The sequence below is a fragment of the Bombina bombina genome, chromosome 4, assembly GCF_027579735.1.
Source record: "Bombina bombina isolate aBomBom1 chromosome 4, aBomBom1.pri, whole genome shotgun sequence".
In the NCBI taxonomy this organism is placed as follows: Eukaryota; Metazoa; Chordata; class Amphibia; order Anura; family Bombinatoridae; genus Bombina; species Bombina bombina.
The window spans coordinates 811447613-811466311 of NC_069502.1; the positions used below are offsets into that span (position 1 = coordinate 811447613).

The following is an 18699-nucleotide window of genomic DNA, read 5'->3' on the forward strand; positions in this document are numbered from 1 at the left end:
GTAATTTGTGCAGAAGAGGAAGCGCTATTGTATAGAATGGCCATAAGCAAGTGTACATATTCCATATATACATAATACCTGCACGTACACCCGCTAGCTGGTTAGTCTACTCACATCCTGGTAATTTCATTGTGCATGTTACCTGGATATCCTGTAATTTATCTCTATATAATGTATGTGGGGTTTTTTTTTTTTCAACTGCACGTAAAGATACTGGAGCCTAAATCTTGCAGAATCCAGAAACTGACCTTTCAACATATTAGACAGTAATTGATTGATCAGTGCAGGAGCTTAGTTATATTTTTCCTTAATTCTCAACAGCAAAGGATATATTTAAAAAGCTTATTAAGGGTTTTTCCCCTGGACTGCAAATCAGTGTGAATGTTAAAAACAAAATGACCATTTAAATGCTTATAAAATGTATTTTGCATGCTGATCTTTTCCAATGCGGCTCTTAATTGCTAAGAAATACTGTGCATATGTAAAAACGTTATTGTGTTCACAGATATTTTGCAAGGGATGTTAAACTGTAAAAAGTAAAAATATAAGTGTTGCACAATACTCCTGACTTACTGCCTCTCCCAAAATATCTCCTTTCTAAAGATATGAAATATAACAATCGTAACAGTGTAGGAAGGGCGCTACAAAGCAGAGTCAAATATGTCAAAATGATAATAATAATAATGTGCGCACGGTACATAAATAATTAATACAAATATTTTAATTTGGGGTTCAATGTTGATATAAAATTCACTATTAATACAAAACTCTGAGCAAAAAATAATAAAACATCACTATTCATAAAATGAGTCACAGTTTATAACATTAAAAGTCCTCAAAAATGACAGTCCATAAGCTTAAATGTGGATTACGGTTCAAAAGTCCTGGGACGTCTCCCAATAACCACTTGTACTTAATCAACCAATATATGAAGGTACTGGTTGACTTGACCTTTTAACGCAAACCTTGTTCCGCAGCTCCTGATCATATACAGACTTTTATTATTTTTTGCTCAGAGTTTTGTTTTAATAGTGAATTTTATATCAACATTGAACCCCAAATTAAAATAATATTTTTTATTAATTATTTATGTACTGTGCGCACATTATTATTATCATTTTGACACATTTTACTCTGCTTTGTAGCGCCCTTCCTACACTGTGTTACGAATATTAAACAGTAAATAAATACTAGACATTATGATGTTTTCAATGCAAAGATTAGTCTTAGAATACTATGTAGATTTATCTTTACAATTATATCAGTTTAAATATTGAAAATACATGTCTAAAGGTTTAATTTCTATAAATGACTTTAGTTTCTATAAAGTAATGGACGCCGCCATGTTTAAACTATCTTTCTATTTATCTCTGTTTGTGTTAATAAAGCTAGCAACCTTTTAGCGGGTGCACTATACGGGTGGTTTTACTGACCACCTGCTAAAATTTTAGCCAATATTAAGTTAAAATTAGCTAATATTAAAAAAAAAATTAAAAAAAAATCACAAATTATTAAAAACATTTATGCTAAATTATGCAGAAAATTATATAATAATAGAAAATATTACACTGCTCACACACCACTTCATAATGCCACCCGGCTATTTCATAATACAACCCGGCTGGCAAAATTTTCTGTGACAAACTCTGAAAGTTGTGTGAAATTACTTCTTTTATTACCTGTTTTATATCTGTCTCTAATTCTCTTCAGCAGGAAAACAGAGAAGGGGCAACTTAAAGGGACAGTAAACCCAAAAGTTTTCTTTCATTATTTAGATAAATAATACAATTTTTAAAAAGTTTCCAATTTACTTCTATAATCAAATTTGTTTTGTTCTCATGTTATTCTTTGTTGAAGGGATACCTAGGTAGGTAGCGTGCACATGCCTGAAGCACTACATGACAGGAAATAGTGATGTCATCTAGTGCTCCTGCTAATGTATAACATTGTTGCAAAACTGCTGCCATATAGTGTTGTGGACACGTGCACACTCATGAGCTTACATCCCAGCTTTTCAACAAAGGATAACAAGAAAACAAAGAAAATGTGGTAACAGAAGTAAATTGGAAATTTGGCTAGAATTGTATGCTCTATCTGAATCATGAAAGAAAAAAATTGAGTTTATGTCCCTTTAAGCTCAAACATGGCAGCTCCCATACTTTATAGAAACTCAGTGGAATTTAGAAATCAAAAAATGTCTTTGTTAAATTACAGGAAAAGGGAACAAAATAAATAATAAAAGTATATTGGAAAGTCTTTTTTAGCTACATATAATTAAACATCTTATATTACAGTTTCATACTGTTTAATATCCCTTTTATTTATGATATATACTGTGCATATATACAATATTTGTGTGTGCAGATATTTTGCAATGCAACACTTAATTCCTGATATATACTGTGCATATATACAATATTTACTGTAGGTGCAGATATTTTGCAAGGCAACAATTAATTCCTGATATATACTGTGCATATATACAATATTTACTGTAGGTGCAGATATTTTGCAATGCAACACTTAATTCCTGATATATACTGTGCATATATTCAATATTTACTGTAGGTGCAGATATTTTACAATGCAACAATTAATTCCTGATATATACTGTGCATATATACAATATTTACTGTAGGTGCAGATATTTTGCAATGCAACAATTAATTCCTGATATATACTGTGCATATATTCAATATTTACTGTAGGTGCAGATATTTTGCAATGGTTTTCCATGTGATCATGATGAGATGGGGAATGTGATAACAGGATACATACAAGTGATGTGAGAGGGGTCAGTGATGTTTTTATGTTTCACTCTTGCAGCGTGTGACTAACTCACTGACAGCGAGTGACATGACCGGGGACAAGATGACAACAGAGAGGATACTGACCCACACCCTGCAGATCATGTACCTGCTGACAGGGGAGGTGATGGAATATGTTATAATAACAGCTGCATGTCACTGGCTGTATTTGTTTATTTACACATATTAACATGGTTTGTAATGATTAGAATATGCCGATTGCAGCCTAACATGCCCTTGCTCATTCTATACATGGGGTACATAACCTTTTCATACAAAGGACCAAACATATGTATCTTTGTGTATATACTTTAAAAAGCAAGGGTAATCTGAAAAACAAAACATCCAAAATATATTATTATATTAGACCAAAAATATTCAAATATTTATGTAAAGTTTTTAGCATTTCTTATCACTGAGGATGCCCACAAAGCTGCTGGCACATTTCAAAGAAATTTGTTTATGCAAAAAAAAGTTACAAGCACCTGAAAAATGGCTGTTAGGGGGTATAGTGGTTGTGGGGAATTATTGTAGTGGGTCCTGCCAATTAAGAGGTTAAATGTTATAAGGGTGTGTCATTTTATGTGTTTATTGCCGAGGGGTTATGGAGCTTATAATGCCAGTTCACTGTAACAGTTTACAGCTTTTAAAAGCGATATTAAAAGTTTATCATTCTATGCATTGTGCACGTGATATTCGGCTGGTAATATTATGCTAAGTTTGGCCAGCACGCTATTTAGCGCATCTCATAAGCATATGATGGACTAACTAAGTTGCCCTCAACAAATAAGTTTTTCAGAAATATTTTAACCAGTGAATTCTAATACCAAATTGAGAAATACTATAACACGGACCAAAGTCTCTCTTGACTTGTAATCTAGATTCTAATAGTTTGTTCTGGTTAGTGGTGGCATATATTTGTCTCTAAATGTCACATTCGAACCCGTGGTCTTTGGTTGGAAAATGTTCTCTATAGAATTTCACCATTACAGGAAAAATCCATCCCCCCCCTTTGCAGCAGCATTCACCGACTGATTATAGAGGTGCGCACTGCTGGGGAATGGGGCATTATACTAGTGCCAGGGCTCAGTAACTCTTTACTTACCTATCTGTCCCTTTGAATATTTTCCTAACTTATGTCTGTGTCTCTGGATGTTCTCAATAACATTATCCTGGCTCTGTCAGTAAAAGTGTGTGACAGAACCAGTCCCTGTGTCAGCACTGAATGAGTTGTGTGTGTTTCAGGTGCCTATAAAGTGTGAGGATGTTGCTGTGTATTTCTCTATGGAGGAGTGGGAGTATATAGAGGGACACAAGGAGCTTTACAAGGACGTCATGATGGAGACTCACCAAGCACTAAGGACTATGGAGATCCCAGGAAATGAGAGCTCAGGTAACACTGTGTAGTAATAAATACCTCACTCAGGAAATGCACAAACACTACAGAAGTAACTGAAAGAGTGTAAATCTACAATCCGTCATGTGTGTTAATCTAATGAGCTGTCTGATTCTAAACAAGTTTTATACCCAATAAATATCAAAACATTTTTTACAAGGGTGTGAGAGGCAAAATGTTTGTCAGGGATAGTAATGCAATTGTATATGAATATTTTTATATGCACAAATTTATTTAAGGTGATGATAAACTCTCCCTTTATAAAAACAGATCTGTAACGTTAGTGATATTTTGGATGGAGTTTAAGTCATCAGTGGTAATGAAGATGCGCAATAACTTTTTAATATAGATATGAAATTCAAATGCTCCGCTTCCCAATTCAAAAGTCAAATTTTCTGTGAGTTAACGGTTTGAATTGTTGTACAATCAGCGCTCTCCCCATATGTAACTTTTGTTGTAGCTAGAGTGCTGATTAGAGAACAACTGAAACCGTTAGCGCACAGAAAAATGTAATTTTGAACTGGGTGGCGGGCGCGAGCTATCTGAACTTCATATCTATAATAAAAAGTAAGTTTTATAGCGCATCTTCATTACAACCGATGAATTAAACTCCATTTAAAATATCACTAAAATTCCGCATCTGATTTTATAAAGGGGAGACTTTACTATCACTTTAAGCAACAGACTAGCAGGAAATGTATGTCACATTCTTAGGTTGTGATGCGCATTGGCTGAAATGTAGCTTTATCCAGCATCAGATCAGCTTTAAACAATTCTAATAGAGTACATTGTACATTGTTTAATTAGCAAAATAAACTCATTTTATTCTCTATTAGAACTAACAGGTCACAGAGATGAAAATCTAGACACAGGAGCACAAGGAGAACTTGTACAGAATATTCAGCCATCAGATGTCTCTGCAAGTGAGTGATCTATTGTATAAGCTTCACACTTTAAAAAAACCCCACCTGATTCTGATATTATTTCACCCTATAAAAATAATAAACCTCAGCACAGACAGATTGCAATGCTAAAATCTATTTGGTACATAAACCAATACCTTCCCTTCTCTCTCACCCTCTGATTTATGTAAATGGTACACACACCCTCTAGTCTCTTCACTCTCACCCTCTGATTTATATAAATGGTACATACACACACCTTCTAGTCTCTTCACTCTCACCCTCGGATTTATGTAAATGGTACACACACACCCTCTAGTCCCTTCTCTCTCACCCTCTGATTTATGTAAATGGTACACACACGCCCTCTAGTCTCTTCACTCTCACCCTCGGATTTATATAAATGGTACACACACACACCCTCTAGTCTCTTCACTCTCACCCTCTGATTTATATAAATGGTACACACACACGCCCTCTAGTCTCTTCACCCTCACCCTCTGATTTATATAAATGGTACACACACACGCCCTCTAGTCTCTCACTCTCACCCTCTGATTTATATAAATGGTACACACACACCCTCTAGTCTCTTCACTCTCACCCTCTGATTTATGTAATTGGTACACACACACCCTCTAGTCTCTTCACTCTCACCCTCTGATTTATATAAATGGTACACACACACACCCTCTAGTCTCTTCACTCTCACCCTCTGATTTATATAAATGGTACACACACACCCTCTAGTCTCTTCACTCTCACCCTCTGATTTATGTAAATGGTACACACACACCCTCTAGTCTCTTCACTCTCACCCTCTGATTTATGTAAATGGTACACACACACACACCCTCTAGTCTCTTCACTCTCACCCTCTGATTTATATAAATGGTACACACACACACCCTCTAGTCTCTTCACTCTCACCCTCTGATTTATATAAATGGTACACACACACACCCTCTAGTCTCTTCACTCTCACCCTCGGATTTATGTAAATGGTACACACACACCCTCTAGTATCTTCACTCTCACCCTCTGATTTATATAAATGGTACACACACACCCTCTAGTCTCTTCACTCTCACCCTCTGATTTATGTAAATGGTACACACACACACCCTCTAGTCTCTTCACTCTCACCCTCGGAGTTATGTAAATGGTACACACACACACCCTCTAGGTCTCTTCACTCTCACCCTCTGATTTATGTAAATGGTACACACACACACACCCTCTAGTCTCTTCACTCTCACCCTCTGATTTATTAAATGGTACACACACACCCTCTAGTCTCTTCACTCTCACCCTCTGATTTATATAAATGGTACACACACACACCCTCTAGTCTCTTTACTCTCACCCTCTGATTTATGTAAATGGTACACACACACCCTCTAGTCTCTTCACTCTCACCCTCTGATTTATGTAAATGGTACACACACACCCTCTAGTCTCTTCACTCTCACCCTCTGATTTATGTAAATGGTACACACACACACCCTCTAGTCTCTTCACTCTCACCCTCTGATTTATGTAAATGGTACACACACACCCTCTAGTCTCTTCACTCTCACCCTCTGATTTATATAAATGGTACACACACACACCCTCTAGTCCTCTTCACTCTCACCCTCTGATTTATGTAAATGGGTACACACACACCCTCTAGTCTCTTCACTCTCACCCTCTGATTTATGTAAATGGTACACACACACCCTCTAGTCTCTTCACTCTCACCCTCTGATTTATGTAAATGGTACACACACACACCCTCTAGTCTCTTCACTCTCACCCTCTGATTTATGTAAATGGTACACACACACCCTCTAGTCTCTTCACTCTCACCCTCTGATTTATATAAATGGTACACACACACACCCTCTAGTCTCTTCACTCTCACCCTCTGATTTATGTAAATGGTACACACACCCTCTAGTCTCTTCACTCTCACCCTCTGATTTATGTAAATGGTACACACACACCCTCTAGTCTCTTCACTCTCACCCTCTGATTTATATAAATGGTACACACACACACCCTCTAGTCTCTTCACTCTCACCCTCTGATTTATGTAAATGGTACACACACACCCTCTAGTCTCTTCACTCTCACCCTCTGATTTATATAAATGGTACACACACACACCCTCTAGTCTCTTCACTCTCACCCTCTGATTTATGTAAATGGTACACACACACCCTCTAGTCTCTTCACTCTCACCCTCTGATTTATGTAAATGATACACACACACCCTCTAGTCTCTTCACTCTCACCCTCGGATTTATGTAAATGGTACACACACACACCCTCTAGTCTCTTCACTCTCACCCTCTGATTTATGTAAATGGTACACACACACCCTATAGTCTCTTCACTCTCACCCTTGATTTATATAAATGGTACACTCACACACCCTCTAGTCTCTTCACTCTCACCCTCTGATTTATGTAAATGGTACACACACACCCTCTAGTCTCTTCACTCTCACCCTCTGATTTATGTAAATGGTACACACACACCCTCTAGTCTCTTCACTCTCACCCTCTGATTTATGTAAATGGTACACACACACACCCTCTAGTCTCTTCACTCTCACCCTCTGATTTATGTAAATGGTACACACACACCCTCTAGTCTCTTCACTCTCACCCTCTGATTTATGTAAATGGTACACACACACCCCTCTAGTCTCTTCACTCTCACCCTCTGATTTATATAAATGGTACACCACACACCCTCTAGTCTCTTCACTCTCACCCTCTGATTTATGTAAATGGTACACACACACACCCTCTAGTCTCTTCACTCTCACCCTCGGATTTATGTAAATGGTACACACACACACCCTCTAGTCTCTTCACTCTCACCCTCTGATTTATGTAAATGGTACACACACACACCCTCTAGTCTCTTCACTCTCACCCTCTGATTTATGTAAATGGTACACACACACCCTCTAGTCTCTTCACTCTCACCCTCGGATTTATGTAAATGGTACACACACACACCCTCTAGTCTCTTCACTCTCACCCTCTGATTTATGTAAATGGTACACACACACACCCTCTAGTCTCTTCACTCTCACCCTCTGATTTATAGTAAATGGTACACACACACACCCTCTAGTCTCTTCACTCTCACCCTCTGATTTATGTAAATGGTACACACACACCCTCTAGTCTCTTCACTCTCACCCTCTGATTTATGTAAATGGTACACACACACCCTCTAGTCTCTTCACTCTCACCCTCTGATTTATGTAAATGGTACACACACACACCCTCTAGTCTCTTCACTCTCACCCTCTGATTTATGTAAATGGTACACACACACCCTCTAGTCTCTTCACTCTCACCCTCTGATTTATGTAAATGGTACACACACACACCCTCTAGTCTCTTCACTCTCACCCTCTGATTTATGTAAATGGTACATACACACACACCCTCTAGTCTCTTCACTCTCACCCTCTGATTTATGTAAATGGTACACACACACCCTCTAGTCTCTTCACTCTCACCCTCTGATTTATGTAAATGGTACACACACACACCCTCTAGTCTCTTCACTCTCACCCTCTGATTTATGTAAATGGTACACACACACACCCTCTAGTCTCTTCACTCTCACCCTCTGATTTATATAAATGGTACATACACACACCCTCTAGTCTCTTCACTCTCACCCTCTGATTTATGTAAATGGTACACACACACCCTCTAGTCTCTTCACTCTCACCCTCTGATTTATGTAAATGGTACATACACACACCCTCTAGTCTCTTCACTCTCACCCTCTGATTTATATAAATGGTACACACACACACACACCCTCTAGTCTCTTCACTCTCACCCTCTGATTTATGTAATTGGTACACACACACCCTCTAGTCTCTTCACTCTCACCCTCTGATTTATGTAAATGGTACACACACACCCTCTAGTCTCTCCACTCTCACCCTCTGATTTATATAAATGGTACACACACACACACACACGCCCTCTAGTCTCTTCACTCTCACCCTCTGATTTATATAAATGGTACACACACACACCCTCTAGTCTCTTCACTCTCACCCTCTGATTTATATAAATGGTACACACACACACCCTCTAGTCTCTTCACTCTCACTCTCTGATTTATGTAAATGGTACACACACACACCCTCTAGTCTCTTCACTCTCACCCTCTGATTTATTTAAATGGTACACACACACACACCCTCTAGTCTCTTCACTCTCACCCTCTGATTTATGTAAATGGTACACACACACCCTCTAGTCTCTTCACTCTCACCCTCTGATTTATATAAATGGTACATACACACCCTCTAGTCTCTTCACTCTCACCCTCTGATTTATGTAAATGGTACACACACACACCCTCTAGTCTCTTCACTCTCACCCTCTGATTTATGTAAATGGTACAACACACACCCTCTAGTCTCTTCACTCTCACCCTCTTATTTATATAAATGGGTACACACGCACACACCCTCTAGTCTCTCCACTCTCACCCTCTGATTTATTTAAATGGTACACACACACACCCTCTAGTCTCTTCACTCTCACCCTCTGATTTATGTTAATGGTACACACACACACCCTCTAGTCTCTCCACTCTCACCCTCTGATTTATGTAAATGGTACACACACACACACACCTCTAGTCTCTTCACTCTCACCCTCTGATTTATATAAATGGTACACACACACACACGCCCTCTAGTCTCTTCACTCTCACCCTCTGATTTATATAAATGGTACACACACACACACCCTCTAGTCTCTTCACTCTCACCCTCTGATTTATGTAAATGGTACATACACACACCCTCTAGTCTCTTCACTCTCACCCTCTTATTTATATAAATGGTACACACACACACACCCTCTAGTCTCTTCACTCTCACCATCTGATTTATTTAAATGGTACACACACACACACACCCTCTAGTCTCTTCACTCTCACCCTCTGATGTATGTAAATGGTACACACACACCCTCTAGTCTCTTCACTCTCACCCTCTGATTTATGTAAATGGTACATACACACACCCTCTAGTCTCTCCACTCTCACCCTCTGATTTATGTAAATGGTACACACACACACCCTCTAGTCTCTTCACTCTCACCCTCTGATTTATGTAAATGGTACACACACACACCCTCTAGTCTCTTCACTCTCACCCTCTGATTTATGTAAATGGTACACACACACACCCTCTAGTCTCTTCACTCTCACCCTCTGATTTATGTAAATGGTACATACACACCCTCTAGTCTCTTCACTCTCACCCTCTGATTTATATAAATGGTACACACACACACCCTCTAGTCTCTTCACTCTCACCCTCTGATTTATGTAAATGGTACAAACACACACCCTCTAGTCTCTTCACTCTCACCCTCTGATTTATGTAAATGGTACACACACACCCTCTAGTCTCTTCACTCTCACCCTCTGATTTATGTAAATGGTACATACACACACCCTCTAGTCTCTTCACTCTCACCCTCTGATTTATATAAATGGTACACACACACACCCTCTAGTCTCTTCACTCTCACCCTCTGATTTATGTAAATGGTACACACACACACCCTCTAGTCTCTTCACTCTCACCCTCTGATTTATGTAAATGGTACATACACACCCTCTAGTCTCTTCACTCTCACCCTCTGATTTATATAAATGGTACACACACACACCCTCTAGTCTCTTCACTCTCACCCTCTGATTTATATAAATGGTACACACACACACCCTCTAGTCTCTTCACTCTCACCCTCTGATTTATGTAAATGGTACACACACACCCTCTAGTCTCTCACTCTCACCCTCTGATTTATGTAAATGGTACACACACACACCCTCTAGTCTCTTCACTCTCACCCCTGATTTATATAAATGGTACACACCCACCCTCTAGTCTCTTCACTCTCACCCTCTGATTTATGTAAATGGTACACACACACACCCTCTAGTCTCTTCACTCTCACCCTCTGATTTATGTAAATGGTACACACACACACCCTCTAGTCTCTTCACTCTCACCCTCTGATTTATGTAAATGGTACACACACACACCCTCTAGTCTCTTCACTCTCACCCTCTGATTTATGTAAATGGTACACACACACCCTCTAGTCTCTCACTCTCACCCTCTGATTTATGTAAATGGTACACACACACCCTCTAGTCTCTTCACTCTCACCCTCTGATTTATGTAAATGGTACACACACACACCCTCTAGTCTCTTCACTCTCACCCTCTGATTTATGTAAATGGTACACACACACCCTATAGTCTCTTCACTCTCACCCTGTGATTTATATAAATGGTACACTCACACACCCTCTAGTCTCTTCACTCTCACCCTCTGATTTATGTAAATGGTACACACACACCCTCTAGTCTCTTCACTCTCACCCTCTGATTTATTTAATGGTACACACACACCCTCTAGTCTCTTCACTCTCACCCTCTGATTTATATAAATGGTACACACACACACCCTCTAGTCTCTTCACTCTCACCCTCTGATTTATATAAATGGTACAAACACACACCCTCTAGTCTCTTCACTCTCACCCTCGGATTTATGTAAATGGTACACACACACCCTCTAGTCTCTTCACTCTCACCCTCTGATTTATATAAATGGTACACACACACCCTCTAGTCTCTTCACTCTCACCCTCTGATTTATGTAAATGGTACACACACACCCTCTAGTCTCTTCACTCTCACCCTCTGATTTATGTAAATGGTACACACACACACCCTCTAGTCTCTTCACTCTCACCCTCTGATTTATGTAAATGGTACACACACACCCTCTAGTCTCTTCACTCTCACCCTCTGATTTATGTAAATGGTACACACACACCCTCTAGTCTCTTCACTCTCACCCTCTGATTTATGTAAATGGTACACACACACCCTCTAGTCTCTTCACTCTCAATCTCGGATTTATGTAAATGGTACACACACACACCCTCTAGTCTCTTCACTCTCACCCTCTGATTTATGTAAATGGTACACACACACACCCTCTAGTCTCTTCACTCTCACCCTCTGATTTATGTAAATGGTACACACACACACCCTCTAGTCTCTTCACTCTCACCCTCTGATTTATGTAAATGGTACATACACACACCCTCTAGTCTCTTCACTCTCACCCTCTGATTTATATAAATGGTACATCATACACACACCCTCTAGTCTCTTCACTCTCACCCTCTGATTTATGTAATTGGTACACACACACCCTCTAGTCTCTTCACTCTCACCCTCTGATTTATGTAAATGGTACATACACACCCTCTAGTCTCTTCACTCTCACCCTCTGATTTATATAAATGGTACACACACACACACACCCTCTAGTCTCTTCACTCTCACCCTCTGATTTATGTAATTGGTACACACACACCCTCTAGTCTCTTCACTCTCACCCTCTGATTTATATAAATGGTACACACACACACACACCCTCTAGTCTCTTCACTCTCACCCTCTGATTTATGTAAATGGTACATACACACCCTCTAGTCTCTTCACTCTCACCCTCTGATTTATGAAAATGGTACACACACACACCCTCTAGTCTCTTCACTCTCACCCTCTCATTTATGTAAATGGTACATACACACCCTCTAGTCTCTTCACTCTCACCCTCTGATTTATATAAATGGTACACACACACACCCTCTAGTCTCTTCACTCTCACTCTCTGATTTATGTAAATGGTACCCACACACCCTCTAGTCTCTCACTCTCACCCTCTGATTTATGTAAATGGTACACACACACACCCTCTAGTCTCTTCACTCTCACCCTCTGATTTATATAAATGGTACACACACACACACCCTCTAGTCTCTTCACTCTCACCCTCTGATTTATGTAAATGGTACACACACACACACACGCCCTCTAGTCTCTTCACTCTCACCCTCTGATTTATATAAATGGTACATACACACCCTCTAGTCTCTTCACTCTCACCCTCTGATTTATGTAAATGGTACACACACACACCCTCTAGTCTCTTCACTCTCACCCTCTGATTTATGTAAATGGTACATACACACACCCTCTAGTCTCTTCACTCTCACCCTCTGATTTATATAAATGGTACACACACACCCTCTAGTCTCTCCACTCTCACCCTCTGATTTATTTAAATGGTACACACACACCCTCTAGTCTCTTCACTCTCACCCTCTGATTTATGTTAATGGTACACACACACACCCTCTAGTCTCTCCACTCTCACCCTCTGATTTATGTAAATGGTACACACACACACCCTCTAGTCTCTTCACTCTCACCCTCTGATTTATTTAAATGGTACACACACACACACACCCTCTAGTCTCTTCACTCTCACCCTCTGATTTATGTAAATGGTACACACACACCCTCTAGTCTCTCCACTCTCACCCTCTGATTTATATAAATGGTACACACACACCCTCTAGTCTCTCCACTCTCACCCTCTGATTTATGTAAATGGTACATACGCTCACACCCTCTAGTCTCTCCACTCTCACCCTCTGATTTATATAAATGGTACATACACACACCCTCTAGTCTCTTCACTCTCACCCTCTGATTTATGTAAATGGTACACACACACACCCTCTAGTCTCTTCACTCTCACCCTCTGATATATATAAATGGTACATACACACACCCTCTAGTCTCTTCACTCTCACCCTCGGATTTATGTAAATGGTACACACACACACCCTCTAGTCTCTTCACTCTCACCCTCGGATTTATGTAAATGGTACACACACACACACCCTCTAGTCTCTTCACTCTCACCCTCTGATTTATGTAAATGGTACACACACACACCCTCTAGTCTCTTCACTCTCACCCTCTGATTTATGTAAATGGTACACACACACCCTCTATTCTCTCCACTCTCACCCTCTGATTTATATAAATGGTACACACACACACCCTCTAGTCTCTTCACTCTCACCCTCTGATTTATATAAATGGTACACACACACCCTCTAGTCTCTTCACTCTCACCCTCTGATTTATGTAAATGGTACATACGCTCACACCCTCTAGTCTCTCCACTCTCACCCTCTGATTTATTTAAATGGTACATACATACCCTCTAGTCTCTTCACTCTCACCCTCTGATTTATGTAAATGGTACACACACACCCTCTATTCTCTCCACTCTCACCCCCTGATTTATATAAATGGTACACACACACCCTCTAGTCTCTTCACTCTCACCCTCTGATTTATATAAATGGTACACACACACCCTCTAGTCTCTCCACTCTCACCCTCTGATTTATGTAAATGGTACACACACACCCTCTAGTCTCTTCACTCTCACCCTCTGATTTATGTAAATGGTACATACACACCCTCTAGTCTCTTCACTCTCACCCTCTGATTTATGTAAATGGTACACACACACACCCTCTAGTCTCTTCACTCTCACCCTCTGATTTATGTAAATGGTACACACACACACCCTCTAGTCTCTTCACTCTCACCCTCTGATTTATGTAAATGGTACACACACACCCTCTAGTCTCTTCACTCTCACCCTCTGATTTATGTAAATGGTACACACACACACCCTCTAGTCTCTTCACTCTCACCCTCTGATTTATATAAATGGTACACACACACACACACCCTCTAGTCTCTTCACTCTCACCCTCTGATTTATGTAAATGGTACATACACACCCTCTAGTCTCTTCACTCTCACCCTCTGATTTATATAAATGGTACACACACACCCTCTAGTCTCTTCACTCTCACCCTCTGATTTATATAAATGGTACATACACACACCCTCTAGTCTCTTCACTCTCACCCTCTGATTTATGTAAATGGTACATACACACCCTCTAGTCTCTTCACTCTCACCCTCTGATTTATATAAATGGTACACACACACACCCTCTAGTCTCTCCACTCTCACCCTCTGATTTATGTTAATGGTACACACACACACCCTCTAGTCTCTTCACTCTCACCCTCTGATTTATATAAATGGTACACACACACCCTCTAGTCTCTTCACTCTCACCCTCTGATTTATATAAATGGTACACACACACCCTCTAGTCTCTTCACTCTCACCCTCTGATTTATATAAATGGTACACACACACCCTCTAGTCTCTTCACTCTCACCCTCTGATTTATATAAATGGTACACACACACACACACCCTCTAGTCTCTTCACTCTCACCCTCTGATTTATATAAATGGTACACACACACACACCCTCTAGTCTCTTCACTCTCACTCTCTGATTTATGTAAATGGTACACACACACACCCTCTAGTCTCTTCACTCTCACCCTCTGATTTATATAAATGGTACACACACACACACCCTCTAGTCTCTTCACTCTCACCCTCTGATTTATGTAAATGGTACACACACACACACACGCCCTCTAGTCTCTTCACTCTCACCCTCTGATTTATATAAATGGTACATACACACCCTCTAGTCTCTTCACTCTCACCCTCTGATTTATGTAAATGGTACACACACACACACCCTCTAGTCTCTTCACTCTCACCCTCTGATTTATGTAAATGGTACATACACACACCCTCTAGTCTCTTCACTCTCACCCTCTTATTTATATAAATGGTACACACACACACCCTCTAGTCTCTCCACTCTCACCCTCTGATTTATTTAAATGGTACACACACACACACACGCCCTCTAGTCTCTTCACTCTCACCCTCTGATTTATGTTAATGGTACACACACACACCCTCTAGTCTCTCCACTCTCACCCTCTGATTTATGTAAATGGTACACACACACCCTCTATTCTCTCCACTCTCACCCTCTGATTTATATAAATGGTACACACACACACCCTCTAGTCTCTTCACTCTCACCCTCTGATTTATATAAATGGTACACACACACACCCTCTAGTCTCTTCACTCTCACCCTCTGATTTATGTAAATGGTACACACACACACCCTCTAGTCTCTTCACTCTCACCCTCTGATTTATGTAAATGGTACATACGCTCACACCCTCTAGTCTCTCCACTCTCACCCTCTGATTTATATAAATGGTACATACATACCCTCTAGTCTCTTCACTCTCACCCTCTGATTTATGTAAATGGTACACACACACCCTCTATTCTCTCCACTCTCACCCCCTGATTTATATAAATGGTACATACACACACACCCTCTAGTCTCTTCACCCTCACCCTCTGATTTATGTAATTGGTACACACACACCCCTCTAGTCTCTTCACTCTCACCCTCTGATTTATGTAAATGGTACACACACACCCTCTAGTCTCTTCACTCTCACCCTCTGATTTATGTAAATGGTACACACACACCCTCTAGTCTCTTCACTCTCACCCTCTGATTTATGTAAATGGTACACACACACACCCTCTAGTCTCTTCACTCTCACCCTCTGATTTATGTAAATGGTACAAACACACACCCTCTAGTCTCTTCACTCTCACCCTCTGATTTATGTAAATGGTACACACACACACACCCTCTATTCTCTCCACTCTCACCCTCTGATTTATATAAATGGTACACACACGCCCTCTAGTCTCTTCACTCTCACCCTCTGATTTATATAAATGGTACACACACACCCTCTAGTCTCTTCACTCTCACCCTCTGATTTATGTAAATGGTACACACACACACCCTCTAGTCTCTTCACTCTCACCCTCTGATTTATGTAAATGGTACATACACACACCCTCTAGTCTCTTCACTCTCACCCTCTTATTTATATAAATGGTACACACGCACACACCCTCTAGTCTCTCCACTCTCACCGTCTGATTTATTTAAATGGTACACACACACCCTCTAGTCTCTTCACTCTCACCCTCTGATTTATGTTAATGGTACACACACACACCCTCTAGTCTCTTCACCCTCTGATTTATGTAATTGGTACACACACACCCTCTAGTCTCTTCACTCTCACCCTCTGATTTATGTAAATGGTACACACACACCCTCTAGTCTCTTCACTCTCACCCTCTGATTTATATAAATGGTACACACACACACACCCTCTAGTCTCTTCACTCTCACCCTCTGATTTATGTAAATGGTACACACACACCCTCTAGTCTCTTCACTCTCACCCTCTGATTTATGTAAATGGTACACACACACCCTCTATTCTCTCCACTCTCACCCTCTGATTTATATAAATGGTACACACACACACCCTCTAGTCTCTTCACTATCACCCTCTGATTTATGTAAATGGTACACACACACCCTCTAGTCTCTTCACTCTCACCCTCTGATTTATGTAAATGGTACATACACACCCTCTAGTCTCTTCACTCTCACCCTCTGATTTATATAAATGGTACACACACACACCCTCTAGTCTCTTCACTCTCACCCTCTGATTTATGTTAATGGTACACACACACCCTCTAGTCTCTTCACTCTCACCCTCTGATTTATGTAAATGGTACACACACACACACCCTCTAGTCTCTCCACTCTCACCCTCTGATTTATATAAATGGTACACACACACCCTCTAGTCTCTTCACTCTCACCCTCTGATTTATATAAATGGTACACACACACACCCTCTAGTCTCTTCACTCTCACCCTCTGATTTATGTAAATGGTACACACACACCCTCTAGTCTCTTCACTCTCACCCTCTGATTTATGTAAATGATACACACACACCCTCTAGTCCTCTTCACTCTCACCCTCGGATTTATGTAAATGGTACACACACACACCCTCTAGTCTCTTCACTCTCACCCTCTGATTTATGTAAATGGTACACACACACACCCTCTAGTCTCTTCACTCTCACCCTCTGATTTATGTAAATGGTACACACACACCCTCTAGTCTCTTCACTCTCACCCTCTGATTTATGTAAATGGTACATACACACACCCTCTAGTCTCTTCACTCTCACCCTCTGATTTATATAAATGGTACATCATACACACACCCTCTAGTCTCTTCACTCTCACCCTCTGATTTATGTAATTGGTACACACACACACCCTCTAGTCTCTTCACTCTCACCCTCTGATTTATGTAAATGGTACATACACACACCCTCTAGTCTCTTCACTCTCACCCTCTGATTTATATAAATGGTACACACACACACACCCTCTAGTCTCTTCACTCTCACCCTCTGATTTATGTAATTGGTACACACACACCCTCTAGTCTCTTCACTCTCACCCTCTGATTTATGTAAATGGTACATACACACCCTCTAGTCTCTTCACTCTCACCCTCTGATTTATATAAATGGTACACACACACACACACCCTCTAGTCTCTTCACTCTCACCCTCTGATTTATGTAAATGGTACATACACACCCTCTAGTCTCTTCACTCTCACCCTCTGATTTATGTAAATGGTACACACACACCCTCTAGTCTCTTCACTCTCACCCTCTGATTTATGTAAATGGTACATACACACCCTCTAGTCTCTTCACTCTCACCCTCTGATTTATATAAATGGTACACACACACACCCTCTAGTCTCTTCACTCTC

The 18699-nt window shown here is 40.3% G+C and overlaps 1 protein-coding gene across 1 annotated transcript in view; it reads left to right on the forward strand.

Annotated features, from left to right (window-relative positions):
* The first annotated feature begins 2830 nt into the window (after positions 1 to 2830).
* The window catches only part of LOC128657081 (zinc finger protein OZF-like), a 66384-nt gene continuing 50515 nt past the window's right edge, over positions 2831 to 18699 (forward strand). The window contains exons 1-3 of the mRNA XM_053711320.1: positions 2831 to 2931; positions 4053 to 4200; positions 5040 to 5126. Coding sequence (XP_053567295.1) covers positions 2857 to 2931; positions 4053 to 4200; positions 5040 to 5126 — 310 coding nt within the window. The 5' untranslated portion in view covers positions 2831 to 2856. The remainder of the gene's footprint in view (positions 2932 to 4052; positions 4201 to 5039; positions 5127 to 18699) is intronic.